The sequence below is a fragment of the Copidosoma floridanum genome, unplaced genomic scaffold (genome assembly GCF_036245765.1).
Source record: "Copidosoma floridanum isolate Cflo_tuat_1 unplaced genomic scaffold, Cflo_Japanese_pri ptg000030l, whole genome shotgun sequence".
In the NCBI taxonomy this organism is placed as follows: Eukaryota; Metazoa; Arthropoda; class Insecta; order Hymenoptera; family Encyrtidae; genus Copidosoma; species Copidosoma floridanum.
Genome location: NW_028321907.1, coordinates 14,959,921 through 14,985,424, shown reverse-complemented (window position 1 = coordinate 14,985,424; position 25,504 = coordinate 14,959,921). Strand labels below are relative to the sequence as shown.

Sequence of the window (25,504 nt, the reverse complement as noted above, 5' to 3'; positions counted from 1 at the left end):
CAATTATAAACCAGCCGCAACTTATTAGACAGATACAAAATGAAAATTCAACATTTTCTGTGCTGTTTGCGGCAAGTTTACAATTTATCTATTACTCGAAAGTATAAATATATAGGAGGTCAATATTCGTATAAAACATACACTGCAAACTTGCCGCAAGTAGCACAAACATCGTTAATTATTTATTTTGTATCTATTTCACGAGTTGCGGCTGGTTTATAAGTGACTAAATGGCTCTAGGGCTAAGCTGCCTAAAGCTCTCCTTCAGAATTTCAGAAGCAATTTTTGGCCAAAAAAATCACGACCGCTAGATGGCGCTGATCCTAATGATTATAACTACTTATAGTAGAGCCATTTAATCAACTATAAACCAGCCGCAACTAATTTAGTAAATACAAAATAAAAAGATAACATTGTTTGTGCTACTTGCGGCAAGTTTGCAACGTATGTTTTACACCAATATCGACCTCCCTTATATTTACACTTTCAGGTAATAGATACATTGTAAACTTGCCGCCAATAGTGCGAACAATGTTCACTTTTTATTTTGTATTTATCAAATCAGTTGCGGCTGGTTTATAAGTAATTAAATGGCTCTAGGGCTAAGCTGCCTAAAGCTCTCCATCAGAATTTCAGAAGCAATTTTTGGCCAAAAAAATCACTACCGCTAGATGGCGCTGATCCAAATGATTATTACTACTTGTAGTAGAGCCATTTGATCAATTATAAACCAGCCGCAACTAATTTAGTAAATACAAAATGAAAAGATAACATTGTTTGTGCTGTTTGCGGCAAGTTTACAATGCATTTTTTACACAAATATTGACTTCCTATATATTTATACTTTCGGGTAAAAGATAAATTGTAAACTTGCCGCAATTATCACAATCATCGTTAATTATTTATTTTGTATCTATTTCAATAGCTGCGGCTGGTTTATAAGTGATTAAACGGCTCTAGGGCTAAGCTGCCTAAAGCTCTCCATCAGAATTTCAGAAGCAATTTTTGGCCAAAAAAATCACTACCGCTAGATGGCGCTGATCCAAATGATTATTACTATACTTATACTAGAGCCATTTACAATTTTACAATTTATCTTTTACCCGAAAGTATAAATATATAGGAAGTCAATATTCGTGAAAAAAATGCATTGTAAACTTGCCGCAAACAGCACAAACAATGTTATCTTTTCATTTTGTATTTACTAAATTAGTTGCGGCTGGTTTATAATTGATCAAATGGCTCTACTACAAGTAGTAATAATCATTTGGATCAGCGCCATCTAGCGGTAGTGATTTTTTTGGCCAAAAATTGCTTCTGAAATTCTGAAAGAGAGCTTTAGGCAGCTTAGCCCTAGAGCCATTTAATTACTTATAAACCAGCCGCAACTAATTTCATAAATATAAAATAAAAAGTTAACGTTGTTTGCACTGTTTGCGTCAAGTTTACAATTCATCTATTACCCAAAAGTATAAATATATATGAGGTTGATATTCGTATAAAACATACACTGCAAACTTGCCGCAAGTAGCACAATTATCTTCAACTATTTATTTTGTATCTAAGAAATTAGTTGCGGCTGGTTTATAATTGATTAAATGGTTCTACTATAAGTAGTTATAATCATTAGGATCAGCGCCATCTAGCGGTCGTGATTTTTTTGGCCAAAAATTGCTTCTGAAATTCTGAAGGAGAGCTTTAGGCAGCTTAGCCCTAGAGCCATTTAGTCACTTATAAACCAGCCGCAACTCTTGAAATAGATACAAAATGAATAATTAACGATGTTTGTGCTACTTGCGGCAAGTTTGCAGTGTATGTTTCATACGAATATTAACCTCATATATATGTATACTTTCGAGTAATAGATAAATTGTAAACTTGCCGCAAACAGCACAAACATTGTTTATTATTTATTTTGTATCTATTTCAATAGTTGCGGCTGGTTTATAAGTGATTAAACGGCTCTAGGGCTAAGCTGCCTAAAGCTCTCCATCAGAATTTCAGAAGCAATTTTTGGCCAAAAAAATCACTACCGCTAGATGGCGCTGATCCAAATGATTATTTTACTATACTTATACTAGAGCCATTTAATCATTTATAAACCAGCCGCAACTGATTTGATAAATACAAAATAAAAAGTGAACATTGTTCGCACTATTGGCGGCAAGTTTACAATGTATCTATTACCTGAAAGTGTAAATATAAGGGAGGTCGATATTGGTGTAAAACATACGTTGCAAACTTGCCGCAAGTAGCACAAACAATGTTATCTTTTTATTTTGTATTTACTAAATTAGTTGCGGCTGGTTTATAGTTGATTAAATGGCTCTACTATAAGTAGTTATAATCATTAGGATCAGCGCCATCTAGCGGTCGTGATTTTTTTGGCCAAAAATTGCTTCTGAAATTCTGAAGGAGAGCTTTAGGCAGCTTAGCCCTAGAGCCATTTAGTCACTTATAAACCAGCCGCAACTCGTGAAATAGATACAAAATAAATAATTAACGATGTTTGTGCTACTTGCGGCAAGTTTGCAGTGTATGTTTTATACGAATATTGACCTCCTATATATTTATACTTTCGAGTAATAGATAAATTGTAAACTTGCCGCAAACAGCACAGAAAATGTTGAATTTTCATTTTGTATCTGTCTAATAAGTTGCGGCTGGTTTATAATTGACAACATGGCTCTAGGGCCTAAAATATCTAAAGCTTTCCTTCAGAATTTTAGGGCCACTTTTTAGTTTAGAAATCTGAAACGCTAAAACCAGCCGCAACTAGTTGTGTAGATAGAAAATAAAAAGTTGACATTGGCTGTGCTGTTTACGGCAAGTTTACAAATAATCTTTTGCCTGAAAATCGAACTCCTATAAGAATATTAATACTTTTGTATGAATAATAATTTATCAATTGCATTGTAAAATTACGTGTGAAATGAAGAGTTAAAAGTAAAGTTTGAAATTATGTCATTGTTTACTGTCATTGAACATTTCGCATGTGTGCAATAAATTGATACAGGATTATACAGATACCTATTATTTTGCTGGGTGAGAAAGACGGATATTTGGTTTTGTTAGCATATTCCAGCGGTAATAATGCATATTTGGAATCTATGTTATATATTTATACAGCTTAAAATGTTTAAATATTAATCATGTGTGCCTATATTTACCAACTTATTTGTATAAATTGAACTTTATACAAAAACTCATGATACAATCATTGATTGTCTCAATCATTATTCTAAACGTTAGTGAAAAAGGCGGTTAAGGTGGCTCCTCACTAAATCAAAACACTGGAGTATTAAATGATATTTTAAAGGATGATTCTTGAAGGTGCAAGGAGTCTTTTCCCAAAATTTTAGACCTCGTCACCACCAAAATTGTTGAAAAAAACTAACTGGAAAATAGACTCTGTAACATGGCCTCTTATGGAGGGTCGTCAAATTGGTGGCGCAGGTTGTATGATATCTCAGCAAAGATACTGTAGTTCTTAATAGAAAACTATGTAGCAGATAGAAGAAATCAGAATCTTTCCAACGACATTCAGGTACTTGGACATTACCATGGGTTTTATAGGATATTTTATGAAAATAGTAGATAACTGTGCAAGTCATGGAACAGATGAAAAGTGTGGGGCGTCTGCTACACCGAAGAGCGGTAGCCCGCGTAGTTTGAATTGGTCAGAAAGTTGTACGTTAAATGAATAGGAGTTGTGGGGAATCGTAATTATAATAAAAATAAATGAGACGCCAAACTAAAAAAATTATTTAATGCGGGGCTGACTTATGTACTTTTTTGACTAATAGATAAAATTAATAGAATATATCACGATAAAGTTAGGACACGGTTGTATTTACTCGTCACTAATAAATAACTTGTAGATTTTTTCTAAAGTTTCTTTGTCTTTGGTCACCCGTGGCTTATTATTAGGTACTTATCGTTAGCTTAGTATTATTCACATACAAGTCAACAAACTCCGAAATATCAGATGGCATGGGAGCTGGGAGCGAAAACAGTAAAAAATATCAAAGCTTGTTGACATGCGGAACCCACCGACAGTTAGTACAGGTTGACGCTAGCGCTGCCCGACCATGCGGCGTTACCACGACCTACGTAACTTAACTTAACTGCTGGCAGCATTTGCGGAATACACCCTGCGAGATATCGAATGATCGAACTTATTGTTTCACTTGACGTCTTTGCGTTTGTGTAACTTGTGACAGTTATAACCTACAGTACAGATAAAGAATTTTATGATTTCTCTCTTAATGTACAAAACTTAAACATCAATATTTTTCTAAGTTTAGTAACAGTTTGGTGAATACTTATTCAGTCAATTGGTTAATCAAGGTGTTACACCATGAAATAGCCGTAGTGGTGAATACACTTTCATAACCAAATTTTGAAGTCTAAAATAATTTTTTGATATTTTAGTTCTTGTTTAACCAATCCCAATTATTATCATGAAGCAGATTATGCCAAGGTGGGGATTAGAAGTGTCAAGAATGTTTTTGTATATGATGTTTCCAGTTGGATGTTTTCATTACTTTAATAACCCCCAAATTTTTGAAGATTCTGTTGTCAAAATTAGACAACAAAATCAATCACCAATCCCAGTAGAGAAACAACAAGAGATTAGAGATGCAATTAAGGATTTACAGAACCATATGTATTTGAAGCACATTCAAAATTTGGAAGAAAAGGAAAAAATGAAACAAGGCTCTTTAGCAATGTAAAACTTCTGTGTTAGATGGAAGATCAAAAATCATTAATTCTGTTTTCCTAAATGATTTATTTTTTGTGTGAAATTTTCATGTTGTTATGGACAAAAATAATTTTGGATTAAACAAAATTAAAATTAAAAACTAACCTTCCTTTAAGTGTTACATACCATGTTGAAACTTTTGTAAATAGCAAATATATTAAAGGTTTTTATTTGAAACTAATTTAATTCAGTCTTTTCTGTATAGAATAAAACCTAGTCATCCTCTATTGAAATGCAAAAAAAAAAAAATTTTTTTTTTAATTCACCTTTTTTTGTATAAGTACTCAATGGTAATTTTATATGTTCATTGATCCTGCTTACAGTGCATTAGACGTACTTTTTTTTTACCAACACCAAATATTTGACAGATTAAGCTATATAAAATTATATCTATAGGTATACTATACCGACCACACCTATACTCATATACCTCTATAGTTCATTGGCATCTATTGCAACGTCTGCTGTCTGCTCTGTCTTGCTTCTGCTCACTTCGTGCGTGGCGTGGCAAATGATGAGTGTGTGCAATGTGTATGTGTATATGTACGATGGTAATTTAGTATTTTCTATTGTAAGTAGATTGGATATGAGAAATTGAGAAGTGGATCTGTGATGGGGTTGCCATTAATTTAGACAGCTGATTGAGTTAATAATTAATGAGTATATATAGCAAAACAGAGTGAGAGAAAAAGTGAACTGAAGTTTCATCGCTTGTGATGAGACATATCCGTTGAATGTTTAAACATTTTTTCTACTCTTATGTTGTATCGTGATAATTGATTAATGGTAAAATTGAGATTTATCATAAACATAACGACTGAACCAAAGACATTTTAGTCAACTTTGAGTATCTTGAAAATCAAAGTAGTTAAAGTGGACATTCCATGTAATTAGTGCTAAACAGTTTGATCGACAAAAATGGCTGGTTGTTATGATGATTTGTCTTGGTCAGGTATGAAATGGATTTATTATTGTAGAAATTATAATTGCATCAGTAAAGTATTCGTTGCAAAATAAATATAAAGCAAAAGTAAAGGTTATGCATGATTTGTACTTACAGAAGCTCGCGATCTTCTAAGGAATTGGCGAGAAAACTCTGAACGACGAAGTAAAGATGTTGTAGAAATTTGGGAGTCGATTTTAATGCCTCACATTGACAGTCTAGGAAATGAAAGTAAGCTTATTTTTGACGTACGTCAATAGGAAAATTAATTGAGTATTTTTAGTGAATGACATTTGTTTTGTTTACAGAGTATTTAGTTCTGGAGCAAGTATGTTTTGCTGCCCTGGACTGCTGCAGACTTCCTCTAGCTGAATACTGCTTGAAGTTTTTGTTGAAAGAGTTCCCAGAAAGCCTACGTGTTCACAAGTACCATGCCATGCATTTAGAAGCATTAGAAATGTAATTATTTGTTATTTTAATATAACACATTTAATAAATATAAAATACTTAAATGTTAAATTGCATCCAAGGTATGATAAAGCTTTGGAGGTTTTGGATTCTATTATCAAGAAAGACGAAACAAATTTAGCTCCAAGAAAAAGGAAAGTAGCTATTTTCAAAGCCAAAGGTCAAATACCTGAAGCTATCAAGGAATTGACAGAGTACCTGAAAAAGTAATGAGCACAGATGATTCAGATTAAATTTGATTTTAAAAATCTCTTGATAAATTTATTGCTGTTCCTCTTTTTTTAGATTCATGAGTGATCAAGAAGCTTGGCACGAACTCTGCGACCTATATTTGCAGGAGCAGGAGTATGGCAAGGCTGCCATTTGCATCGAAGAGCTCATATTACACAATCCCCACAATCATTTACTTCACCAGCGTTATGCAGAAATCAAATATTCTCAGGTAAATTCGTATTTAGACGTCAAGTACGACGATCAGATACAGTACTCTAGAACTTTTCTACTTTTAGGGTGGATTTGATAATATGCTGTTGGCTAAAGCATACTTCTGTCAAGCTATTAAATTAAACTCCAATAATATTAGAGCTCTGTATGGTTTATTGTTGGTATGTTTATTAAAAGTTATCCAAATATTGATACGTACACAAATTTTTACAGCGATGAATTCTTATTTTGATAATTGTTTACGCAGACAACAAATAACATAGCTTTGTCACCAAAGTGTCCTGTGTTAAAGAAAAAAGAACTGATCAAGTTGAGTGAGTGGGCTGCAAACGAAATTGACAGACAATACAAAAAAAAATCTCCTGCCGAAGATAAGAACATCAAATGTATAGAAGGACTACTATCGCAACTGCAACTTGAAGCATAAAATGTTTGTAAATTTCAAATAGGGAACAAAATAATTTTGCAAAGATATAACTAATTAGATTTTTCAAAACATTTATACGTTTACATTAGCAAATTATTATTTATCAGGAAAAAACATGAAACTTATCACTAAATGTTATGTGTCTCATTAATTAATAAAGTGAGTTTTAATACTGTTAAAATTTGTGCATTAAATTAGGATAAAAGCCTAACCTTACCCTCGCATCCAATAGTAACCTACGATGAAAAAAAATACTGTGTATCAGAGATTAAACTATGTGTAACTACATTTCCTCAAACAACTATTATTTAAATAAGTAAATTAACATTATTATTTCACAGATAAGTAATGTTATTAGAATAATATTTGAAGACCATAATGGGACCTCTTCAGGACTTAGTTTCTTGTAATATAATAGGTAAATAACTGTTTTGTTGATTGTAAACAATGTGTTGATATCTGCTGATAAGATAGCATTATTACAATGGAAAAAATGTATTCAAATTTATTATAGTTTGTAATAAGCATACATGCAATAATTAGAATTGAGTTTCCAATAATTTATTTTAGAGAAAGACACAAATGGTGATACATTATGGGTGTGGAACTATCCAACAGTTGTAGAATCAGAAAAAGATGTAATCATGAGAAAGTATAATTTTCAATCAGAACATAACAATGTTCAATCCTTTATATTCTCTAGACATGGGCAGTATTGGTTTTATATATGTAATAATGAAGCTGCTGATGCAGAAAAGTTGCCTAAAGTAATATTCTTCATTTGACCATTTCTACTCTATCTGCAACAATTGTTTGTAAAATGTATCAATTACAAAATTTCCAGGTCAAACAGTTTGCTATAATCCTTTTGTCCAAAGAATATTGCCCTCAAAAGTACGAAATACTTTGTAAGATATTTAGTAAGTCTTATAATAGGAATGGAAATCCATTAGAGATTTTAAAACTTTATCTAAGTGCATTTGTCAAAGGATCATTTGTAACAGACAATGAAGTCTTCCAATCCAATGATTTTAAAGCATTGCCATTTGGTTCGAGCACCAATGTCAAGGGGTTAATTAAAGTATTTGAATTAGAAACAATACTAATATACACTGCACTTTTATTGAAAAAAAGAATAATTGTATATCACCATAGTTTAGAACAATTGCTAAAGTGGATTAAAACGTTTCCTGCTCTGATGAAACATAGAAAAGTAACTGATGTTCTGTTTTCATGGGTAGATTTAGTCCAAGATGAGCTAAGTGAACTAAAGGTAGTACTTAATTTTTAATGTTTAAAAAAAATTCGATGAATAAGTGCAATTGCAATTGTTTGATTCCAGAAACACTCTTTTTACGTTGCTGGCTTTAGAGACAGCGCAATTTCATCAAGATCTGAGTTGTACGATTTATTTGTTAATCTTCCAGCAAGAGAAATCATTGTTGCTAATCATGCAAAAGGTTAATTATTTTTGTTAGTCTTTTTTTTCAACTTAGGCCCGGTAATAAAAATAGCAATACATATCTAAGTTGTTTAATACTTTGCAGAAAGTCTAACCATGACAAAAACCCACAAAGACATTGCACTATTCATGGTCCAACTTAGTGAAAACCAATCGCTTGCAGAGTCACAAGTAATAACAGAAATAGCTGACAAAACTCAAGATCTTTTAAATCAGCTGAGAACACTAGCCACTGTTGAAACTCCAGAGGGAGAGAAGAAAGTTCCCATTCAAGCAATCAAGGAAAAAAATTTAGCAACGTCCGTTGAAAACTTTCTAATTAATCTCGCAGTTGCTGAAAATCTCCTCATAATGTGATGTTCTATTCGATGTGTTTAAAACTATTTTCTCACCAAAAATATTTTTCAATCGCAAAATTGTACACCGAAATATTGTTATTAATAAATCTTTTGTACATAAAAATGAAAAAAACATTTTCATTCAAAATGCTTTTGATGTTCGAATTGACAAAAATATAACTGTCCATGCAATTTACTCATTGTATTCAAATTCCTAATATTGAATTCTGTTATACCCCAATTTTTTTAGCTGGAGCGAGTTTTAGTAATTCTGATGTTCAAATACGTATTATACGGTTGAAATTTAAAACTTTAAATAGTTTAGCCCCAAAAAAATAGTAAAACTAAATTCTTATGACTTTATGTCATTTGTAATTTATATAAATTATCTGGATTTTATCGTAAGGTAACTAAACAAAGCCAAAATTTTTAATTGAAAAATTTATTGTAATTCGATAAAAACACTCGAAAGTAGTGCTCTTTAGGATCTTATTATCACAGTTAACTTATAACTATCAAGTGATTATGATTCATGCGCATAGAAAAATTAAAAAATTTCGTTTTATAATTGATAAATAAAATAACATATGAAGTATCATGTTTAATTCAGTCCATCACTATTTTTGTAAGAGTATGCAAAAATTTCTTCTGTCAACCACCAGTTTCGTAAAGAATTCCTTTAATTTTTATCATTAACAAGTACAATATTTTATTGAAATTAGTTATCTATCCATTGTATTGCTTTTAAGATAATCGGAGCTGATCATTGAAAGTAATTAATTATTCAATTTAGATGTATAGTTAATAATTTTGTGATGATTTCTGTACATGAAAAACCTAGAAATCAAAAGTAAATGAAGCCTCAGAAAAAACGAGTTTCATATAGTTGTTTCAACATAAAAATGATACTTTCTCCCAAAGTGCGTGTGTGCTACTGGAGGCTAATAGTTGAATTTGCAGTTTTTATATGTGTGAAATGATTGATATTTTATTTTTATTTTTTAAAAACTTGTGAAAAATCTTTTAATTTTATGTTCAATCTACAACACGAAAAGTACGCCGCATCATTAAAAAACACTCGTATGGCATACAAAAATTATTGATGAGTAATAAAATATGTCAGAAGTTTAAACAATAAAATTAAAATTTTCAATAATATACAGTTACTATAATTAAAATCTTGCTATAATGTTTTGATGAGCAAACTCCTTCACAACGACGAACAAATTCAGATGAAAGTTTGTGGTAACCTGCAGTCACGGATTTCATGGTGGTCAAAGTAGATGTACTTATGTATTATATTAAACAGCTTTAAAGTATCGAATAACCTGCAAAATTAAAAAATTAAATGATCACAACAGTTGAACTATCAATTCTATTTGATATGTTTGAATGTAAAAATTAAGAATGAATTTTTACTTTGCATTTTTCTAAAGAAGTAGCCATCTACGTACCATTAAAATATTCCTTAGGTGCTTAATTTTATACTGTCACTCTCCTGCCTAATTTTACTACTCATAATTGACACAAGTGAAAAATCATTTGATGAGCACAGATGCACTTTGCTACAGACTTTATGTGGACCATCCTTTATGAAAATATTAATGATATTCTGTTCGTACGCTTTCAACATTGTTGAGCACTGTAAATTAAAACGTGCACATAAATTGTACAATAAATAGATACTTGGACAGTAGAAAGATCGAGCCACTTACTTTTTTTTGTTCTGCTAGTGGAACGTCTTGACAAACTTTACTCAAAACCTCATCTAAATCTTTTATTTTTGGATCTGACATAAGTTTTTCAATATTTGTAACAATAGAGTGGCATAAAGCACATTCAGCCACAGATTCTGAAATTTAAGAAAATTAGGTAAAATTGTTCCCAGCCACACATAGTTATACTAATTATTCTACCGTGCAGAGTATTAGGAAAAGAGCACTTTATTAAAAACGTTGCCAAAGATGCATCCACAGGAGAAATATCTATTAGGGATGTAGAGGTTGTTAAGACTATTGAAAATTAAACAAGACCACTATCAAAAAATACTGGTTTTATTAAATAAAGGCATTATTAAATTATCACTGAGATTAGTAAAAGTAAAACATTCCATTATTTTTTCCATTCTCACACCATAATTACGGAAGGCTGATACATGCGAGCCATTGCTTTCAGTTCAGAGTTACTATATTCAGAATCATCTGATTCAGAAACAATACCTTTCAGATTCTCGGTTGCAGTATCGGACTTGCACAAACCGACAATTTTACAAATTTCTAGTGGACTAACTTCTTGAGTTAAAAGATCAATCACAATTTCACCGTAGTCGTTTACAAATTCGTTACACTTGATGGATATCCCAGGAAGATAATCACAAACTTCGTGGAATATATGTTCGATTTCTTCTTTTGATTTATGGGTGGCTAACTTTTTCTCCACGTAAGCCATTACTTTCCTACAAATCACACATTCAGTGTCCTCTTCAAGATTGGCGATGCCAGTGTCTTCTTCGAGATTGTGAATACCAGCAGGTATTAGCTGATAGGTTGGATAGTCTGGAATCTCGTTTGTCACTGGAAAAATAATTTTGCATGATAAACTTTTTAAATATAGATATATATATAAGTGAAAAGAACAAGAAAAATATTTGTTCATTTTACTTATTTGGCCATCCTTGTCCAACGGGAAGAAAGTAATCGAAGGTTTAACATCTTGAGAGCTTTCACAAATTTTGAGATAAACACAGACTTCCGTAGGCGTGAAATCGGCTATCATTGCATCAATAATATATGCACTGTATTCATGAACAAAGTTTTCACACTGATCCACTAATGATTTTGACAGGTGAGTGCACAAATTTTTCAACGCACCTTCTATGGTTTCCTATTTTGTAATACGATCATTTAATTTATGAATAAGGACATATTTTAAATTTTATATTAAATTAATGACAATACCTTAGTTTTGTTGTTTTTAATGACGTTCTCCAACTGAGTGATTCCTAACAGACAAAGGGGACAGTTAGGTTTTTCTCCATGATTGTTAGCAATATTCTGAGATTCCATTTTCTCGTATGATTCAAGTAACTGAGCGGATGGACACACATGAATCATCGGACAGATTTGAGAGGGATCGATTTCTTGAGCGATGATTGCTACCAATGCACTAGCATAGTCGGCGACAAAATTGTTGCAATCGTTTTCGATTGATTTTGGTAGTTTTTTGCAAACGTTCTTAACAATATGTTCCACCTCGTTTTCAGCTTTTGGGTCAGTGATAGCTTCTTGAATAAAATGCAACACTCGTTGGCACAGCAAACATTTCTGTTTACCTTCCAAATCATTCTTTGGTACAGCATCGATCTTATCACCAATATATATTTCATGTCTCTTGATTGTTTTCGATGGCTTACAAAGCTTTAACGTTTCGCATATTTCTTCGGCTGACATATCTTTAAGCAACATTTGAATGAGCTCTTTACTGTACACTTTCACTAAATCAACGCATTCTTCTTTTAAATTTTTGGGCATCAGCTTCAAGCACAACTTATCCAAAGCGGCTTGAATATCTTCCTAGAAGTTATCGAGATAAAATTAAATTAATAACAATAATTACTTTAGCTTCTACAAATAATATTCAGGGTTATTACTTCTGTTTTGTTGTCTTGAATATACTCGTATATCTTTGTAACAGCCAACTTGCATAAAGGACAAGAACTGTCACCTTTCGATGATTTTATTTTCATTTCATCAGGAATTTGTTTCCAGGCTTCGATTTGCTGATTGGTTGGGCAGACAGCAACTAACGAGCAAACCTGAAAATAAATTTACTTTAAATTTATTTAAAATGTATCATTTTATCAAAAGTAGAAAGGAAAAAATCAAATACCTCTGAAAAGTCTTTTCCTTGGGAGATCAATTCAATCAATGCTTCTTGATAATAGTCCAAAAATTGTTTTTCTTGATCCTTAATTTTTTGCACGTTTTTAGTAATACTCTTCATTCCAACAAAAACAGACCTTATTTCGTTCTAAAGCGATAAAAACGCATAATATATTTATATGAATATATTTTCTAAATTCATAATACAAGAACACTTTCTAAATTCGATGAAAGATTGTATATTTTTACGCACCTTATCACGGACATTTTTGACGTTCTTTTTCACGTGATGTATTATAAATTCACAAGTAGAGCAATAAGTATCATCGATAACTGGGAAACCTGGAATGCTTATTCTGTCCAAAGGTAATTGCATCTCATTGGATTTCATAATTTCAAGAGCGTAATGGGCATGTTTTGGAGGAACTAAAGGCCACATCGGTCCTAACTATAAATTTAAATTGAAAATATACAAATTAAAATCAAAAAAATATAAATACTAATAATTTTAAACCTTTTTGTCTGGTGCTGGACATAAGCTAGCCATTTGGCAGACGGCATTTCCATTCAGATTTTTGGTAAGGAACTCGTAGATCTCTGGATAGTAATTGTTAACAATAGATTTACACTCATCAGCAAAGCGCCCAGTCTGTTTACAAATTCCACGAAGTACTTGCAGAAACTCAGTCTCGGTAGTATTGGCGACTAACAGATCTCTCAAATGTCCAACCAGCTGTACACAGAACTTACAAGGCAAATCATCGCCGATATCAACCTTTCCAACACTGGATAGCGGTCTAATTTCAACAGCAAGTGGCTGAAAAGGTTGAAGTAAATTTATTTAACACAAAAAATCGTATGTGATAACCAATAGTAGAATATTTTGCAACACCCAATGTTATTGTATAATGGCTGAAATTATACTACTGAAAAAATGATAGCATAAATATTTTACTTTATTTTCATCTTCATGAACGTGGAATCTGTCAGAGCACTGACCCGAAAGGTGACAAATATTGTTGGCATTAAAATTACTCTTAATGTGGTTGTAAATTGTTTCAAAATATTTCAAAATTATCGCAGAACAGGAATCTGAAAAAGAACTGAATTCTCCACATATTTCCAGGAATCGATTAAGAACTTGATCTTTTGTCGCCTGGTTAAGTTTATCTTCCATGTGGTGAGTAATTATGAAACACTTTGAACACTCATCAGGACGGTACTCATCATTAGCCAAAGATATTTGTCCCTCAGTCATCTGAAATATTAAAATAAATAAGATTATTTGTAGAATTTAAAAATAAGTATTACCGTACAATGTAATACATGTAATTAAAGTAAATTGATTTTCTATAAAGGTATCTGTGTAACACAGAAAATTAAATTACTTTACAAAAAATTTGTATATAATGTTGTATTACCATGTGTTATTTTTAGTAAAAAAAACTTCGCAAAATAAATTACCTTAACGACAGGTTGATCTTTGTACTCTTCCAAAAGTTTATCAATGCGAGCGGAATTACAAAGCCCAGCGACAGAGCAAACAACTGAGGGATTCATTTGCGATGCCAAAGTCTCGACCAAATCCGGAACAAACTGATCGACCAGTTTATCACATTCTTCAACTATTGGTTTTATATGAATTAAAGCGCATGTGCCTTCAAAAACATGCTTCAAATCCTCTTGAGTTTCATTGCTTTCAAGTTGGTCGCGTGCTTGCTGGACCATGTTTTTACAAATGTTACAGACATTATCATTGTCCTCCGGCACCTGCATGCTTATCCATTTGTGAGGAATGCAATATGATGTTGCACTGCAACATCCTGAAGTACTAAACAAAAAAGTTTCGTCAGTTTCCAAAATGTAAAGCAAGTAATTGAAAATTTTTTTGTAATAATGTACTTATAGTTATGTAAAAAATTTTGAAAATATAGTGGTTTGTTAAATAAATCAAATAATGAATATGATTTCGAGCAGTTTGAAAAGATTTTTTAAATAAATTGGATAGAATTATTGTAGTATAGTAAATTTCATCATTCTTACGTGATATTTTGGCACCAATATGATGGGCCATCCATACAATCCTTGGAGCATGCTCGATGCGCTGTTTTTAGTTTTACAGGATATAATATGCTAGCCAATGTCGCTGATAAGATAAAAAAACATACAGCATATGAATCGAAATTCTAGACAAAAAATTTTTTTTTTTTTTCGCTTGGGACAGAATAGTATTTTTGCCAGTTTGAATAATGAAAAATGATAGTTTTATGTTGGAAAGAAAATTCACTTTCTCTATCGAAAAAATTAAATATAAAAGCGCAAGGAGTGGAGAAGTATCTCATCTTTTTTTTCTAAAGAGCTCGTTTTTTGCCTGAAGTGTTAGAATAACTCACATACATTCATATCGTGCTATAAAATCTAATTAAAAATTAGGGCGTTAAAAAAACATAATAGCACTTTAACATGCAATACTGATTTAAAATAGTACTCTCGTAAACAAAATTCTAACCAGATGAATAGTTTGTTGTGAAAGTTTAAATTAGAAACAAAAGAACAACAAATAACTTTTCTGCCGAAAAAACATTTAAACAATAATTTGGAGTGTTATTTTTAACAAAAGTCACTGAGAGACAAGACAGTTCTAAAAATACTAGTTTCAAAGATTCGTGACACAATATCTCGTATTTTTTCTGTATCTCGTTACGATGTGAAAGTTCATTAAAATGAGACAACTGGTAATCACCACGCGACTCATCTCAGCTTTACTTCATCCATCTCGAAGCGAAAATGTTAAAGAAAATACTGTTGTTGTTGTTGATTCACTGTTTCGACTTCATAATTATGTAAACAAATCAGTTGAAACGTGTATTTACATTTATAGCTTGACCAACAGGGAAAAAACCACGTTTGGTACCTTTTAAGAATATAAAAGGCAAAAGTAACGCTTGAGTCATAGTCACAGCTTTAATGTTTAGAGAGAGAAAGAGAGCTGAAGCATTTAGCTGAACGTATAACGTATGTGTAGGTAATGTGAATGTGACCCTCGCTGCAGTTGCGTTCCATGAGTAACTGCTCACTAAAAGAGCTGATGTCAGAGAGAAACATATTTATCTGAACACTGAGACTCGATACAATTGAAACAGAAAAAAGCAAAGCTCGTATTAATAATGATCCCGCATATTTAGCTCTTGGAAGCCAATCACCGCATATCTTCCTTCTCAATGTTTCATTTGAAGAAAACATTATTTATCAAAGTTTCGTCAGCCCAAGTTTCTATCTAGCACACGCAAAGCAAAAACGTTGACATACTCGTACAGTCACGTATATTCTTTGAAAATAATAATAATAATAATAGAAAAAAACAAAAACCCATGCAATGTCTTCATTTTTCATTGGAAACGACAAGGTGTATAGGTATCAGACTTAAAATCATCTGACCTGATGAATTGGAGCTCCTCTTTCTCTCTTATCATTCTTAGGTATTGGTCATACGATTCTGGTTTGATAAAGTTAAATAAAGTATTGGCGATTTAAAAGGTAAAAAGTCTTTGATGAGCTGGAGGAAATAATGCAATTAAGCGTGAATTTGAAGGAAAAAAATCAAACAAAGAAATAATAAATTCGGTAAAAATATAATCGGATAATAGAATAAAAGGCCATCTGGTACGATCGTATTATGCTGAAAAATATTATCAAGTAAATAACGAGTAAGCGTTGTTAATAAAATGCTTAAAAATTGATGTTTAGAATAAATAATTTTATAGTCGAGGCACGTTTAGAATCAAAAATATTATTAACAATAGCGAGTAAATAGACATAGGTCTAAATGTATTAGTCATGTGTATATAAACACAGAAGCATACTGTGACAAGGAAAGTTGATGAACCATCTGTTAAAAAAAATCTTTCATCGATAAAAATAATTTCTAAAAAATTACATGCACACTCATTGGTGATACGTAATCGTATAAATTGATATATGCCACAGAATTAGATATTGAATGGTACTACTCTCAACAAAGAAAGCCTAGCTAGATATCCACAAACTCTTTTTTAATGAGTTTGGGCTCTTCTCTCCGTAAAAAATCTTGACTACATATTATTGGACCATCTAAATTCTGAATATGACAATATATTCTGATGATGCCAGAGCGATGAAAGTAAAAAATTTGTCGTGTCATTGGTTAAGTATACTTTGTGATAGTTTGCATTTAAAATCACTCAAAATATTTATGTTGCCGTAGCTCGAACCTCAATTCAACGATCACCTTTAAAAAATCTGTATACCAATTCCAACACACTTGTTTAAAAATATAACGCGTATTACTCACACATTGACGGCGTAAAAACATAATGAAAGAGTAATTTACGTAAAGGTATATCTATAAAAACCGGAGTTACTAACAATGATACTCGCATTTTTCGTGCAAAGCAAAGGTGTAAGAACAAGCAATACACATTCACTATCAGGTATCAGCAAATCCATGTTATTGCACGAATGAATAAATGGATGTGGTTATATGATATCGTATAGTAGATGCTTAGGTGATCGTATACAATAGGAAACTCTGAGAATTGCACTGTTGGGGTGAAAAAAGTATCAATTGAAACTACGAGATGATGACACTTACCAGTCAGGACGGTGCAGAGCACAAAGGCGACGGTTAGTATTTTTCTTATCGTCGACATCCTGGGAGGAGCGAAAACGCTTTCGCTCGCAACTAATTAATACCTATTCCGAGCTTTTTTGATTTGGAACTGTTCTGAAAGTACTTATACGTTAGTCGAACGATGAGTAATGACGCCACTGCAGGGAAGGAAAAAATAATGCGCCTCAAATCTCTATCTCTGATGCACTGTTTACGTATACTGTTTCCACTCATCCGGTTGTTTGTCCCCTGGGCCCCTGTATATCACGTTCTATTCACCTTACTAAGAGTATAAAGTAGCGCCTCTCCTGCTCACATCTGAAACTGTCTAAAAGTATATAAGTAAACTTCAAAAGCATTGCTAGTATAGGACAAATATCTGAACTGTCTTCTTTTACTAATGTTCCATATTACTTAGCTGCTTCAAATTACAAGATATGTAAACTAGAACTCTTATTTAATACGGAGTAGTTTTTTTACTGCCAATACATCTGCGGTAGTTGAGTGAAAGGGATGTTTATAACGTGAGTCCAGGGTCGTGTACATTAAAATGTATATCTATACGTAAAATATACATCTCAGCTGTAGCATGAATAAGGTGAGAGTGTCTTTCAGCACTGCTCGAAGCTACTCGGAGAGTTGTAGATACAGATATAAATTTTAATGCACGTGGCGATGGACCATAAAATAAACGTCCTTTTTACACAACTACCACAGATGAATCGATGGTCAAAATATTACTCCGTAATAAAGATAAGTTTTAGTTTACATATTTTGCGATTTCAAGAAATTAAGCAACGTGAAATATTAGTTAATAAAATGATTCGGACATTCGTCCTATACCAGCAATGCTTTTGATGTTCGTTCACGTACATTATACCAGTTTTAGTAGTGTCCAGATGAGGCGCTACTCGTACCCAGGTGGATCGTTGGTTTAATGCTTTATTTGTCAACTTTGTTGTGAACCGAACAAAAGCGACGACGTAAGAGTTACTGTCACTGCGCTTTGCTGTTAGAAATAGTAATGACTGCTAAAATACCCCAAAACTGCGCGAATTTTTAGCGACATTACTTGAAAACCACATGCTTGAAATAAAACACAAATACTTATCTAATAAACCTTTGAACAACGCATTCTATAATCTAATAAACAAATCGGCATTTGTCTCATGAATTTTAAAAATGTGAAATTTTTTAGCTAAATACGACTAAAACAAACCATACAAATCTATAAATTTAGGAATATTTTTGATGTTTTTATAAAAGAAAAGCTTCTCACATTGATAGTTGTAGAAAAATTAGAAAATTAATATATTGGCTCTACTCTATTGATCACTAAAAGTTAAAATTAAATAATGGATACATAACGATAATGACATTTTAGTCACCTCTTTTTTTTCTACCTTGAGTTATCAAAATAAATCTTTTAGTTTTATTCTAAAACTAGTATTAAGAAAATAACTTTTATGATAAATAATGAAAAAAAATGTTTACGAAAATGTTTATACATAAACTACCTTTTGCAATACTTTACAAGATATACTGGTTAAAAAAAATAATTAAATGTCAGGGATATAATTCGAGTGTTAAACAAAAGTTGATTAATCTGCACGGTTTTTATAAATTTATAAGCAGAGTTTGGTAATGAATCATCCACATGAGTACCGAATAAGATAAAAAGGGGTACTATGATACTTTAATATATTTGATAAAGAACGGAAGTGAGCTATAGATGTATATAAAGCAACGTAAAGTAAGGAGTTAAAAAAATACTCCTTTTTATTGACGCGTCAATTTCGCCGAAAGAGAATAATCAAACATATTAGAGTAAAATTATATATGATGGTTGTGGAAGCAATACAACTTAATTTATTGAAACATGTTAGTTAGTAGCAGTACATGTATTAATTTTCATTTTGATTGGATGTCAATTACACAAGTAAACGCGATTTTAATGGTAAAAATATTATAAAAAAAAAAAAGAAAGCTTATATTTGCACGTATGTAACATAGCTCTTAAGGTGTACGCAAAAATATAATTCGTTTGAAAATTGTGACAAAGATTTTTATTTTTAGTAGAGTTCTAACAGTTTTCTTTCGTCGAGAAAATAGTTTAAATTTAGATTTAATTCAACGGTTCAAGTTGTCACGAAAAAGAATAGTAGACTTGGTTTGGTAAATTTATTTTTTGGACAAGGGTTATTGTGTTACTGTGTTATGTCACGATTTTTGTATGAATTATTTTACTGGTTTTATTTTAACTAATACGTATATTTTTCATAATATGAATCCCATAATCAAGATGCAGAGGCATCGTGGTCTCATGTAAGCGATCAGTTGGTGTCTCTACATCTGTTACAGATCAATTAATTAGCTATTTTTATCTATTGATCTTCCAACAGATCCTGAACGTACTCTTATTTTTTTATTTTCTGTCATGGGAAAAAAAGAACATGTGATGGTTTTCGACATAACAATATGTGATAAAATTAATTATTTGAAAAATTTCTTTTTAAATTGTCACAACTTTAAAGTATGGCAGCTAATGTACATGCTAAGAAAAAGAAAACTGTGCTATCGACTGCATACTCTTTTAGGTTTGGATATTCAACAGATGTCATTAGTTACCATTTGTGTATGTGTATATATACATATTTGTGTGTGTGTATGTGTGTTGCAAATAGTGCATGACAATATTTACTAGTTTCATTAAGTTGTTTCTTCAATAAACAAATGATGAGATAAAATCTTGATTTTGTTTGTTTTAAGCAAATATTTGAAAAATTACATGTTTTTTGAACAACACTGGTTAGATTTTTCTACCCTGCCAGATGTTTCCGTGGTGTAGTGGTTATCACATCCGCCTAACACGCGGAAGGTCCCCGGTTCGATCCCGGGCGGAAACATTTTTGGAAAATTTTTTCTTGTAAAAATTGAAAATCTGTTATTTTATATCTTAGTCAAGTGAAGCAGTTACATTCAGGTTACGAGGTACTATGCATAGATTACTTGCACGTAATAATAATCATTGTAATATTTCTACACATTCAGAAGCTTTACCACCAGTTATTAGCTGCTTCTAAAATTCTTTCCTGCCAATTTTGAGTCAGCGTAAGTAAATCATCACCAACAGAAAATCAGAATAGAAACCGTAAATTTTTGTAGCTTGATATACGGAATCCTAGACCAACTGATTTACCAATTATTAATGATTAGACTCAACTTGAAGATGATATCAAGCAGTTCCGTAAAAACGTATATGAATTCTATTATAGACGCCTTTTTAAGTGGGTGCCCACTTCAGAATAAAACGCAAGTCTTGGCACAATGTTCATATTAAAACAAAAATAAATGATCTGGTTTCCACTACTGTAAACTTTTGTTTGTTTTCCAAATTCACACTATTTATGTGCAAAAAATAATACTAAGAAAGGGAAAATATCGACCAAAGACTATTTCAACTACAATGTCCACACTGAAAAGGTCCCTCGTATCATGGTAACAGATCCATCAAGCTTTGGGCCATCCATACAATATGTTGGGCGACCTACATATGACTGCAGTCTATAAAATATAGAAATAGCAAAAACTCTTTGTTTTTTTTCATCCTAGATTAGTCTTTAATATATACATCATTATTTTTAGACTCAAAAATTACCGCGTACCATTTTTTAATCGAACATTCGAGCTTTTTCAACTTCCGAGTTATCGATTTCACAAGTGAAATTCAAGAGTTTCCTGAGAGGGAGCGCTATGAACTTACATTAGATCACACTATTCTTTCTGTCTGTTCAAATTCAAAGGAAAGAATTAATGTAAGTCACTGTCTGATCTTAAGAAATTTTTTATTAAAAATTACTGCTAAAAAAATGATTGTTCGAAAACTTTGACACTCCTATTTTTGCATCCCTAAAAATCAACAAATTTACTTCAATTTTCCGCAACTTCTTTATTTTTTTTAAACCACGCCACGTGCTAGACGCTTCGTAGGTTAGCGTAACCCTTTATCCTTGTATACTGCAAGTATTACTAGAAATTTTAAAAATAAGCATCCACGAAACCCGTTCTATTACTTTAAATTAAAGTTTGATACCTAAAACACTATGAAATTCTAATCATTTTTTTTTTTAAATTATTAAATTCTTAGTATGGCGGACGCAGCTCCAGCCCAACGTGGCGGTTTTCGAGGAGGGTTCGGTTCACGTGGAGGTGGTGGACCAGGAGGACGTGGTGGTCGTGGAGGACGTGGCCGTGGTCGTGGTCGTGGACGCGGCCGCGGTAAAGAGGATTCCAAGGAATGGGTGCCCGTGACCAAGCTTGGGCGCCTTGTTCGGGACGGCAAAATCAATTCGCTCGAGGAGATTTACCTCTTTGCTCTGCCCATTAAAGAGAGCGAAATCGTCGACCACTTCATCGGGCCCCAGCTCAAAGATGAGGTGCTGAAAATCATGCCCGTCCAGAAGCAGACGCGTGCCGGTCAACGCACTCGCTTCAAGGTAATTTTTTTATTTCTTTTTTTCTTTATAAATTATCTACCCTCATTTCTGATCAAGTCCCTATCTTCTAATTATCTTTCTGTTTAAAATAAAACTACATGGTATGTTTTATTTTAAGAAAATATTGAGAGTTCAAGCTATATATTTTGGTATAATTTAACAAACAGGTTTTAATCATGCAAAGTTGATTAAAAATTGGGCCTTAAGTGATCAGAAATAGAAACAGTCTTTACTGTTCGCATTCGTTAATAAACGGTTGTAATGTAAATTTTCATTTTCTCAAAGGCCTTCGTCGCCATCGGTGACAGCAATGGTCACATCGGCTTGGGTGTCAAATGCTCCAAAGAAGTAGCCACAGCCATCCGAGGTGCCATTATTCTGGCCAAACTGTCGGTCGTACCAGTCCGCCGAGGATACTGGGGTAACAAGATCGGTAAGCCTCACACGGTGCCCTGTAAGGTCACTGGCAAGTGCGGCTCGGTCCAGGTGCGCTTGATTCCAGCGCCAAGAGGTACTGGAATCGTTTCCGCCCCAGTTCCCAAGAAGCTCCTACAGATGGCTGGTATCGAGGACTGCTACACCTCGGCTAGAGGCAGCACGTGCACCCTCGGTAACTTTGCCAAGGCCACCTATGCCGCGATCGCCAAGACTTACGCCTACTTGACACCCGATCTATGGAAGGAAATGGCCCTCACCAAGACTCCATACCAGGAGTTCGCCGATCATCTGGCCAAGAACCACAAAGTCGTCACTGGCCCACGAACCACCGAAACTGTCTAAATGTTGTACAAATTTCCGAGCATAAGATCGATCGAGAAATAAATTTCCTTTGTCGTCATCATCATCATCTTATAAACTATGTTATTATTTACGTTTTTTAAACCCATTATTTTTCTGCTATAACGAATACAACGTCGAAAGTGAATGAAACACCTGAACAATTAAAAAAGGCTGGAATATTAATCTTTCTCCTTATTGCTTGAACTATTTCTATAGGCACGCATACGTTTTATTCGAGGTGCTTCTAAGCAATCTATTAATTTTTATACAATTATTATTTTCCAGCACTTTTCTGGAAATTTTTCGTAAATATTTTTGTTACCGTAAGTATATTTATGAAAAAATTAATCGTCAAAAAACATTTTTTTCATGAGAGCCTATACACATGGCACCCTATCCTATATAAACGACACCAACCGCCCGAGCCATCTTAACGACAATTAATACATTGCAACAATTATGTAATACTCGAAAACAAGCCCCGTGCTACTAAAGATATTCTAATTTTGAAATAATGTTCAATTTTTAGTGTATCCATTTAAGTAGTAAGATTTGTTCAGGGAGCTTACAGGTACTCTGGGGTCTCCATCGAGATAAATTTACATTTCAATATGTAGCTGTATATTAATTTATAGAGGCCTCTAAAGTCCACCCTGAATATTTAATTCACTACTTTTTTAAATTTTGATTACATTTTTTATTATTTTTTGAGTACGAAGACCATTTGTAAGATTGCACTGAAAAAAATTTCGTCCATTCTAATAAACAGTAAACACAAATAAAAAAAATAAAAATTTCTTTAAAAAAATCTATTAAATCTATTAAATATAACATAACAAATAAACTATTTATTAAATTCAAATAAATATTGTTTGATTTCAATAAACATCTATTACATCTGAATATATATTTATTTTCTGATATTAATAAATGGTTATTTGAATAGATAAGGAAATAGTTTTGAAAAAATTTGATGATTCACTGTTAAATTATTGTCGTATTAAAAAAATATCATAAATCAAAATGGTATTATTGATTGAACTTTGCTCTGACAATGCCGTTAATTCCAGCATTTTAACATTTAAAGGTAATACCATATGGTATCTTCAGAACATAACAGGATGTATGTCTCAATGTCTCTTGCCTCTTGTAACAGAGGGCGTTACTAATTGCATTGCCCAGTTTGCCGTTTGGTCCACCAAAATGTACAACATGTACATACTAATCTTTATTAAAAAAAACTTGCATATGCCATCCCGTTGGATTACTTTGAAAACTAAAAACAGCATTGAAATATCAAGGTTCAATGTTTATACAAAACAGTGAGTTTGATAATAGATTTTAACAACTATATATTTAATAGATTACTGTTTAACAGAAAGTAATAAAAAAATTTAGTTCACGCATCTATAAAAATTCGTATATTTTTACCAAGTTTAATTAATTTTTATAAAAAACCTTATTTTTCCTTATAATATTTTTAAAGTCACCAAGTTATTTAATGTTATTAAAACTCAGGTTAAAAATTTCAATGAGTTTTAATTTTTTGGACAGTCTAATTAGGATTTAATATTTTGATTAAAATGAGTATCGTTTTAGTTGAGCTACGTAACTTTAAAATATTTTTATATTTAAAATACTTTACATTAACATCTATAAAATCTATTAAATTTATAATAGTTATAAAAGTTAAATAAAAATTTTAAGAAGGTGTTTGAATTTCCATACTTGCGGTTCTTATAGTATAACTATGTAACAGTAAATAAAATAACTAAAGTAAATTTCAGTATTTTTCTAGTACTGCAGAAAAATTTAATGAAGTCTAGTAAAACAAATTTAACCCGTAAAAATATTTTTCATTCCCAAAATCACTTCTCAGGTGTGTATACATTAAAAAGGAAAGTTGTAAGCATAAATATGCACACTAACAAAAGCACACGGAAGTATTGCGTGACAACAAAGCTATTTCGCAACGCGATCACATATCCTCCGTTTTCGATCTTGATAAGCTACGTGTGTATAGACATATAATACACCAGGGAGAGAAAGATAGAGTCTCTCCAACAATATTGACATAACAGTCTCTTAGACCCCATCCCGCCTGACCTACCCTGCCTTCTACAAACCTCCCGTTGCCAAGGTGACCATGAAACCGGCGTTTCACGGGGCTGGCTGCAAAGAGAAATGTACTCACCCTCTTCGAGAACGTGACAAAGTCCTCTCGCATTTTGTATCGTGAGTGAACTTTAGTGTTTCGATTTCGTAAGGAATCATTTTCTTTTTTTGATTATCCTGTGGTGCTGATACACTTAAGTACACAATTTTAACACAAAGCATGTAAGTATTTTTCATTGAAATTTTATAAAAAGTATCTAAAAATTAATTTTTATTAAAAACAAGCTTCATGTATACAAGAAAATATATCTGATGGTTGAAAATGTGGGTTCCTAGATGGGACTCATCTTTACAATATTGTAAAAATTCGGATAAAAGGAGTCGCCACGAATACAAATGGGAGTAACACAAAAGATAAGATAAGAAAATTATAATTAATAATAATAGTAATTGCAACAATTTTGAATAATAGAATATTATAGCAAATATTATGAGATTCTTGGTAATTTGAAAAAAGACCTGAAGTCAAATAATGACTAAATTTTATTCGCACGTACATCAATACTCTACGTGTTAGATAAAATCAATGTGTCACCAAAAGCTCTTAGCAACAACAACAATAGCATCTACTGCAACAACCCAATCGGATTTTCAATTTTAGCCTCTTGTTCTTCCGATCTAGGGGAGTCCCACAGGTAATACGCGATCAAAGCATCCTAGCGGCATAGTCAAAGGAT

At 32.3% G+C, this 25,504-nt stretch overlaps 5 protein-coding genes and 1 non-coding gene across 7 annotated transcripts; 5 read left to right on the top strand and 1 right to left on the bottom strand.

Moving 5' to 3' along the window:
* The first annotated feature begins 4,189 nt into the window (after nt 1-4,189).
* On the top strand, nt 4,190-4,928 carry LOC106639649 (uncharacterized). Its single transcript, XM_089596790.1, has 2 exons — nt 4,190-4,350; nt 4,435-4,928. Exon 2 carries the CDS (start codon nt 4,464-4,466, stop codon nt 4,734-4,736), a length of 273 nt encoding a protein of 90 aa, XP_089452916.1. The 5' UTR covers nt 4,190-4,350; nt 4,435-4,463; the 3' UTR covers nt 4,737-4,928.
* Nucleotides 4,929-5,254: 326 nt separating this feature from the next.
* Nucleotides 5,255-7,200, top strand: LOC106639640 (ER membrane protein complex subunit 2). The gene is made up of 7 exons (XM_014353348.2): nt 5,255-5,717; nt 5,826-5,939; nt 6,017-6,167; nt 6,239-6,382; nt 6,462-6,618; nt 6,686-6,781; nt 6,868-7,200. The coding sequence occupies exons 1-7, from the start codon at nt 5,684-5,686 to the stop codon at nt 7,045-7,047; spliced, it is 876 nt and encodes a 291-aa protein (XP_014208834.1). The 5' UTR covers nt 5,255-5,683; the 3' UTR covers nt 7,048-7,200.
* A 91-nt stretch (nt 7,201-7,291) lies between these two features.
* LOC106639645 (putative DENN domain-containing protein 10 B) lies at nt 7,292-9,019 on the top strand. Of its 2 annotated transcripts, XM_089597133.1 has the most exons (6): nt 7,292-7,326; nt 7,389-7,465; nt 7,618-7,814; nt 7,892-8,320; nt 8,390-8,507; nt 8,595-9,019. In XM_089597133.1, exons 2-6 carry the CDS (start codon nt 7,426-7,428, stop codon nt 8,864-8,866), a joined length of 1,056 nt encoding a protein of 351 aa, XP_089453259.1. In that variant the 5' UTR covers nt 7,292-7,326; nt 7,389-7,425; the 3' UTR covers nt 8,867-9,019. The 2 variants fall into 2 exon arrangements, with proteins under 2 accessions (XP_089453259.1, XP_014208839.1); XM_014353353.2 differs by having other exon boundaries at nt 7,297-7,465.
* Nucleotides 9,020-9,509: 490 nt separating this feature from the next.
* Nucleotides 9,510-17,648, bottom strand: Sap-r (prosaposin). The gene is made up of 14 exons (XM_014353313.2): nt 17,359-17,648; nt 14,772-14,874; nt 14,193-14,559; nt 13,684-13,986; nt 13,243-13,545; nt 12,982-13,176; nt 12,736-12,876; nt 12,497-12,661; nt 11,805-12,419; nt 11,508-11,730; nt 11,067-11,420; nt 10,563-10,699; nt 10,302-10,489; nt 9,510-10,175 (listed from the first exon to the last, which is right to left on the bottom strand). Exons 1-13 carry the CDS (start codon nt 17,414-17,416, stop codon nt 10,316-10,318), a joined length of 3,138 nt encoding a protein of 1,045 aa, XP_014208799.2. The 5' UTR covers nt 17,417-17,648; the 3' UTR covers nt 9,510-10,175; nt 10,302-10,315.
* A 2,561-nt stretch (nt 17,649-20,209) lies between these two features.
* On the top strand, nt 20,210-20,282 carry TRNAV-AAC (transfer RNA valine (anticodon AAC)). Its single transcript has one exon. It is a non-coding gene; the product is annotated as a tRNA-Val (tRNA).
* Nucleotides 20,283-21,130: 848 nt separating this feature from the next.
* LOC106639638 (small ribosomal subunit protein uS5) lies at nt 21,131-22,716 on the top strand. Its single transcript, XM_014353345.3, has 3 exons — nt 21,131-21,191; nt 21,524-21,872; nt 22,158-22,716. The coding sequence occupies exons 2-3, from the start codon at nt 21,525-21,527 to the stop codon at nt 22,650-22,652; spliced, it is 843 nt and encodes a 280-aa protein (XP_014208831.1). The 5' UTR covers nt 21,131-21,191; nt 21,524; the 3' UTR covers nt 22,653-22,716.
* The last annotated feature ends 2,788 nt before the right edge of the window (nt 22,717-25,504 follow it).

Coding starts and splice junctions, on each gene's coding strand:
- LOC106639640 (XM_014353348.2), top strand. CDS start 5,684: ATGGCTGGTTGTTATGATGATTTGTCTTGGTCAG. Junction 6,383..6,461: donor TTGACAGAGTACCTGAAAAA/GTAATGAGCACA, acceptor CTCTTTTTTTAG/ATTCATGAGTGATCAAGAAG. Junction 6,782..6,867: donor CTCTGTATGGTTTATTGTTG/GTATGTTTATTA, acceptor TTGTTTACGCAG/ACAACAAATAACATAGCTTT.
- LOC106639645 (XM_089597133.1), top strand. CDS start 7,426: ATGGGACCTCTTCAGGACTTAGTTTCTTGTAATATAATAG. Junction 7,466..7,617: donor AGTTTCTTGTAATATAATAG/GTAAATAACTGT, acceptor AATTTATTTTAG/AGAAAGACACAAATGGTGAT. Junction 8,321..8,389: donor ATGAGCTAAGTGAACTAAAG/GTAGTACTTAAT, acceptor GTTTGATTCCAG/AAACACTCTTTTTACGTTGC.
- LOC106639638 (XM_014353345.3), top strand. CDS start 21,525: ATGGCGGACGCAGCTCCAGCCCAACGTGGCGGTTTTCGAGGAGGGTTC. Junction 21,873..22,157: donor GTCAACGCACTCGCTTCAAG/GTAATTTTTTTA, acceptor ATTTTCTCAAAG/GCCTTCGTCGCCATCGGTGA.
- Sap-r (XM_014353313.2), bottom strand. CDS start 17,416: ATGTCGACGATAAGAAAAATACTAACCGTCGCCTTTGTGCTCTGCACC. Junction 13,177..13,242: donor GTCCAGCACCAGACAAAAAG/GTTTAAAATTAT, acceptor TTAAATTTATAG/TTAGGACCGATGTGGCCTTT. Junction 10,700..11,066: donor TGCAACCGAGAATCTGAAAG/GTATTGTTTCTG, acceptor CTTAAATTTCAG/AATCTGTGGCTGAATGTGCT.
- LOC106639649 (XM_089596790.1), top strand. CDS start 4,464: ATGAAGCAGATTATGCCAAGGTGGGGATTAGAAGTGTCAAGAATGTTT.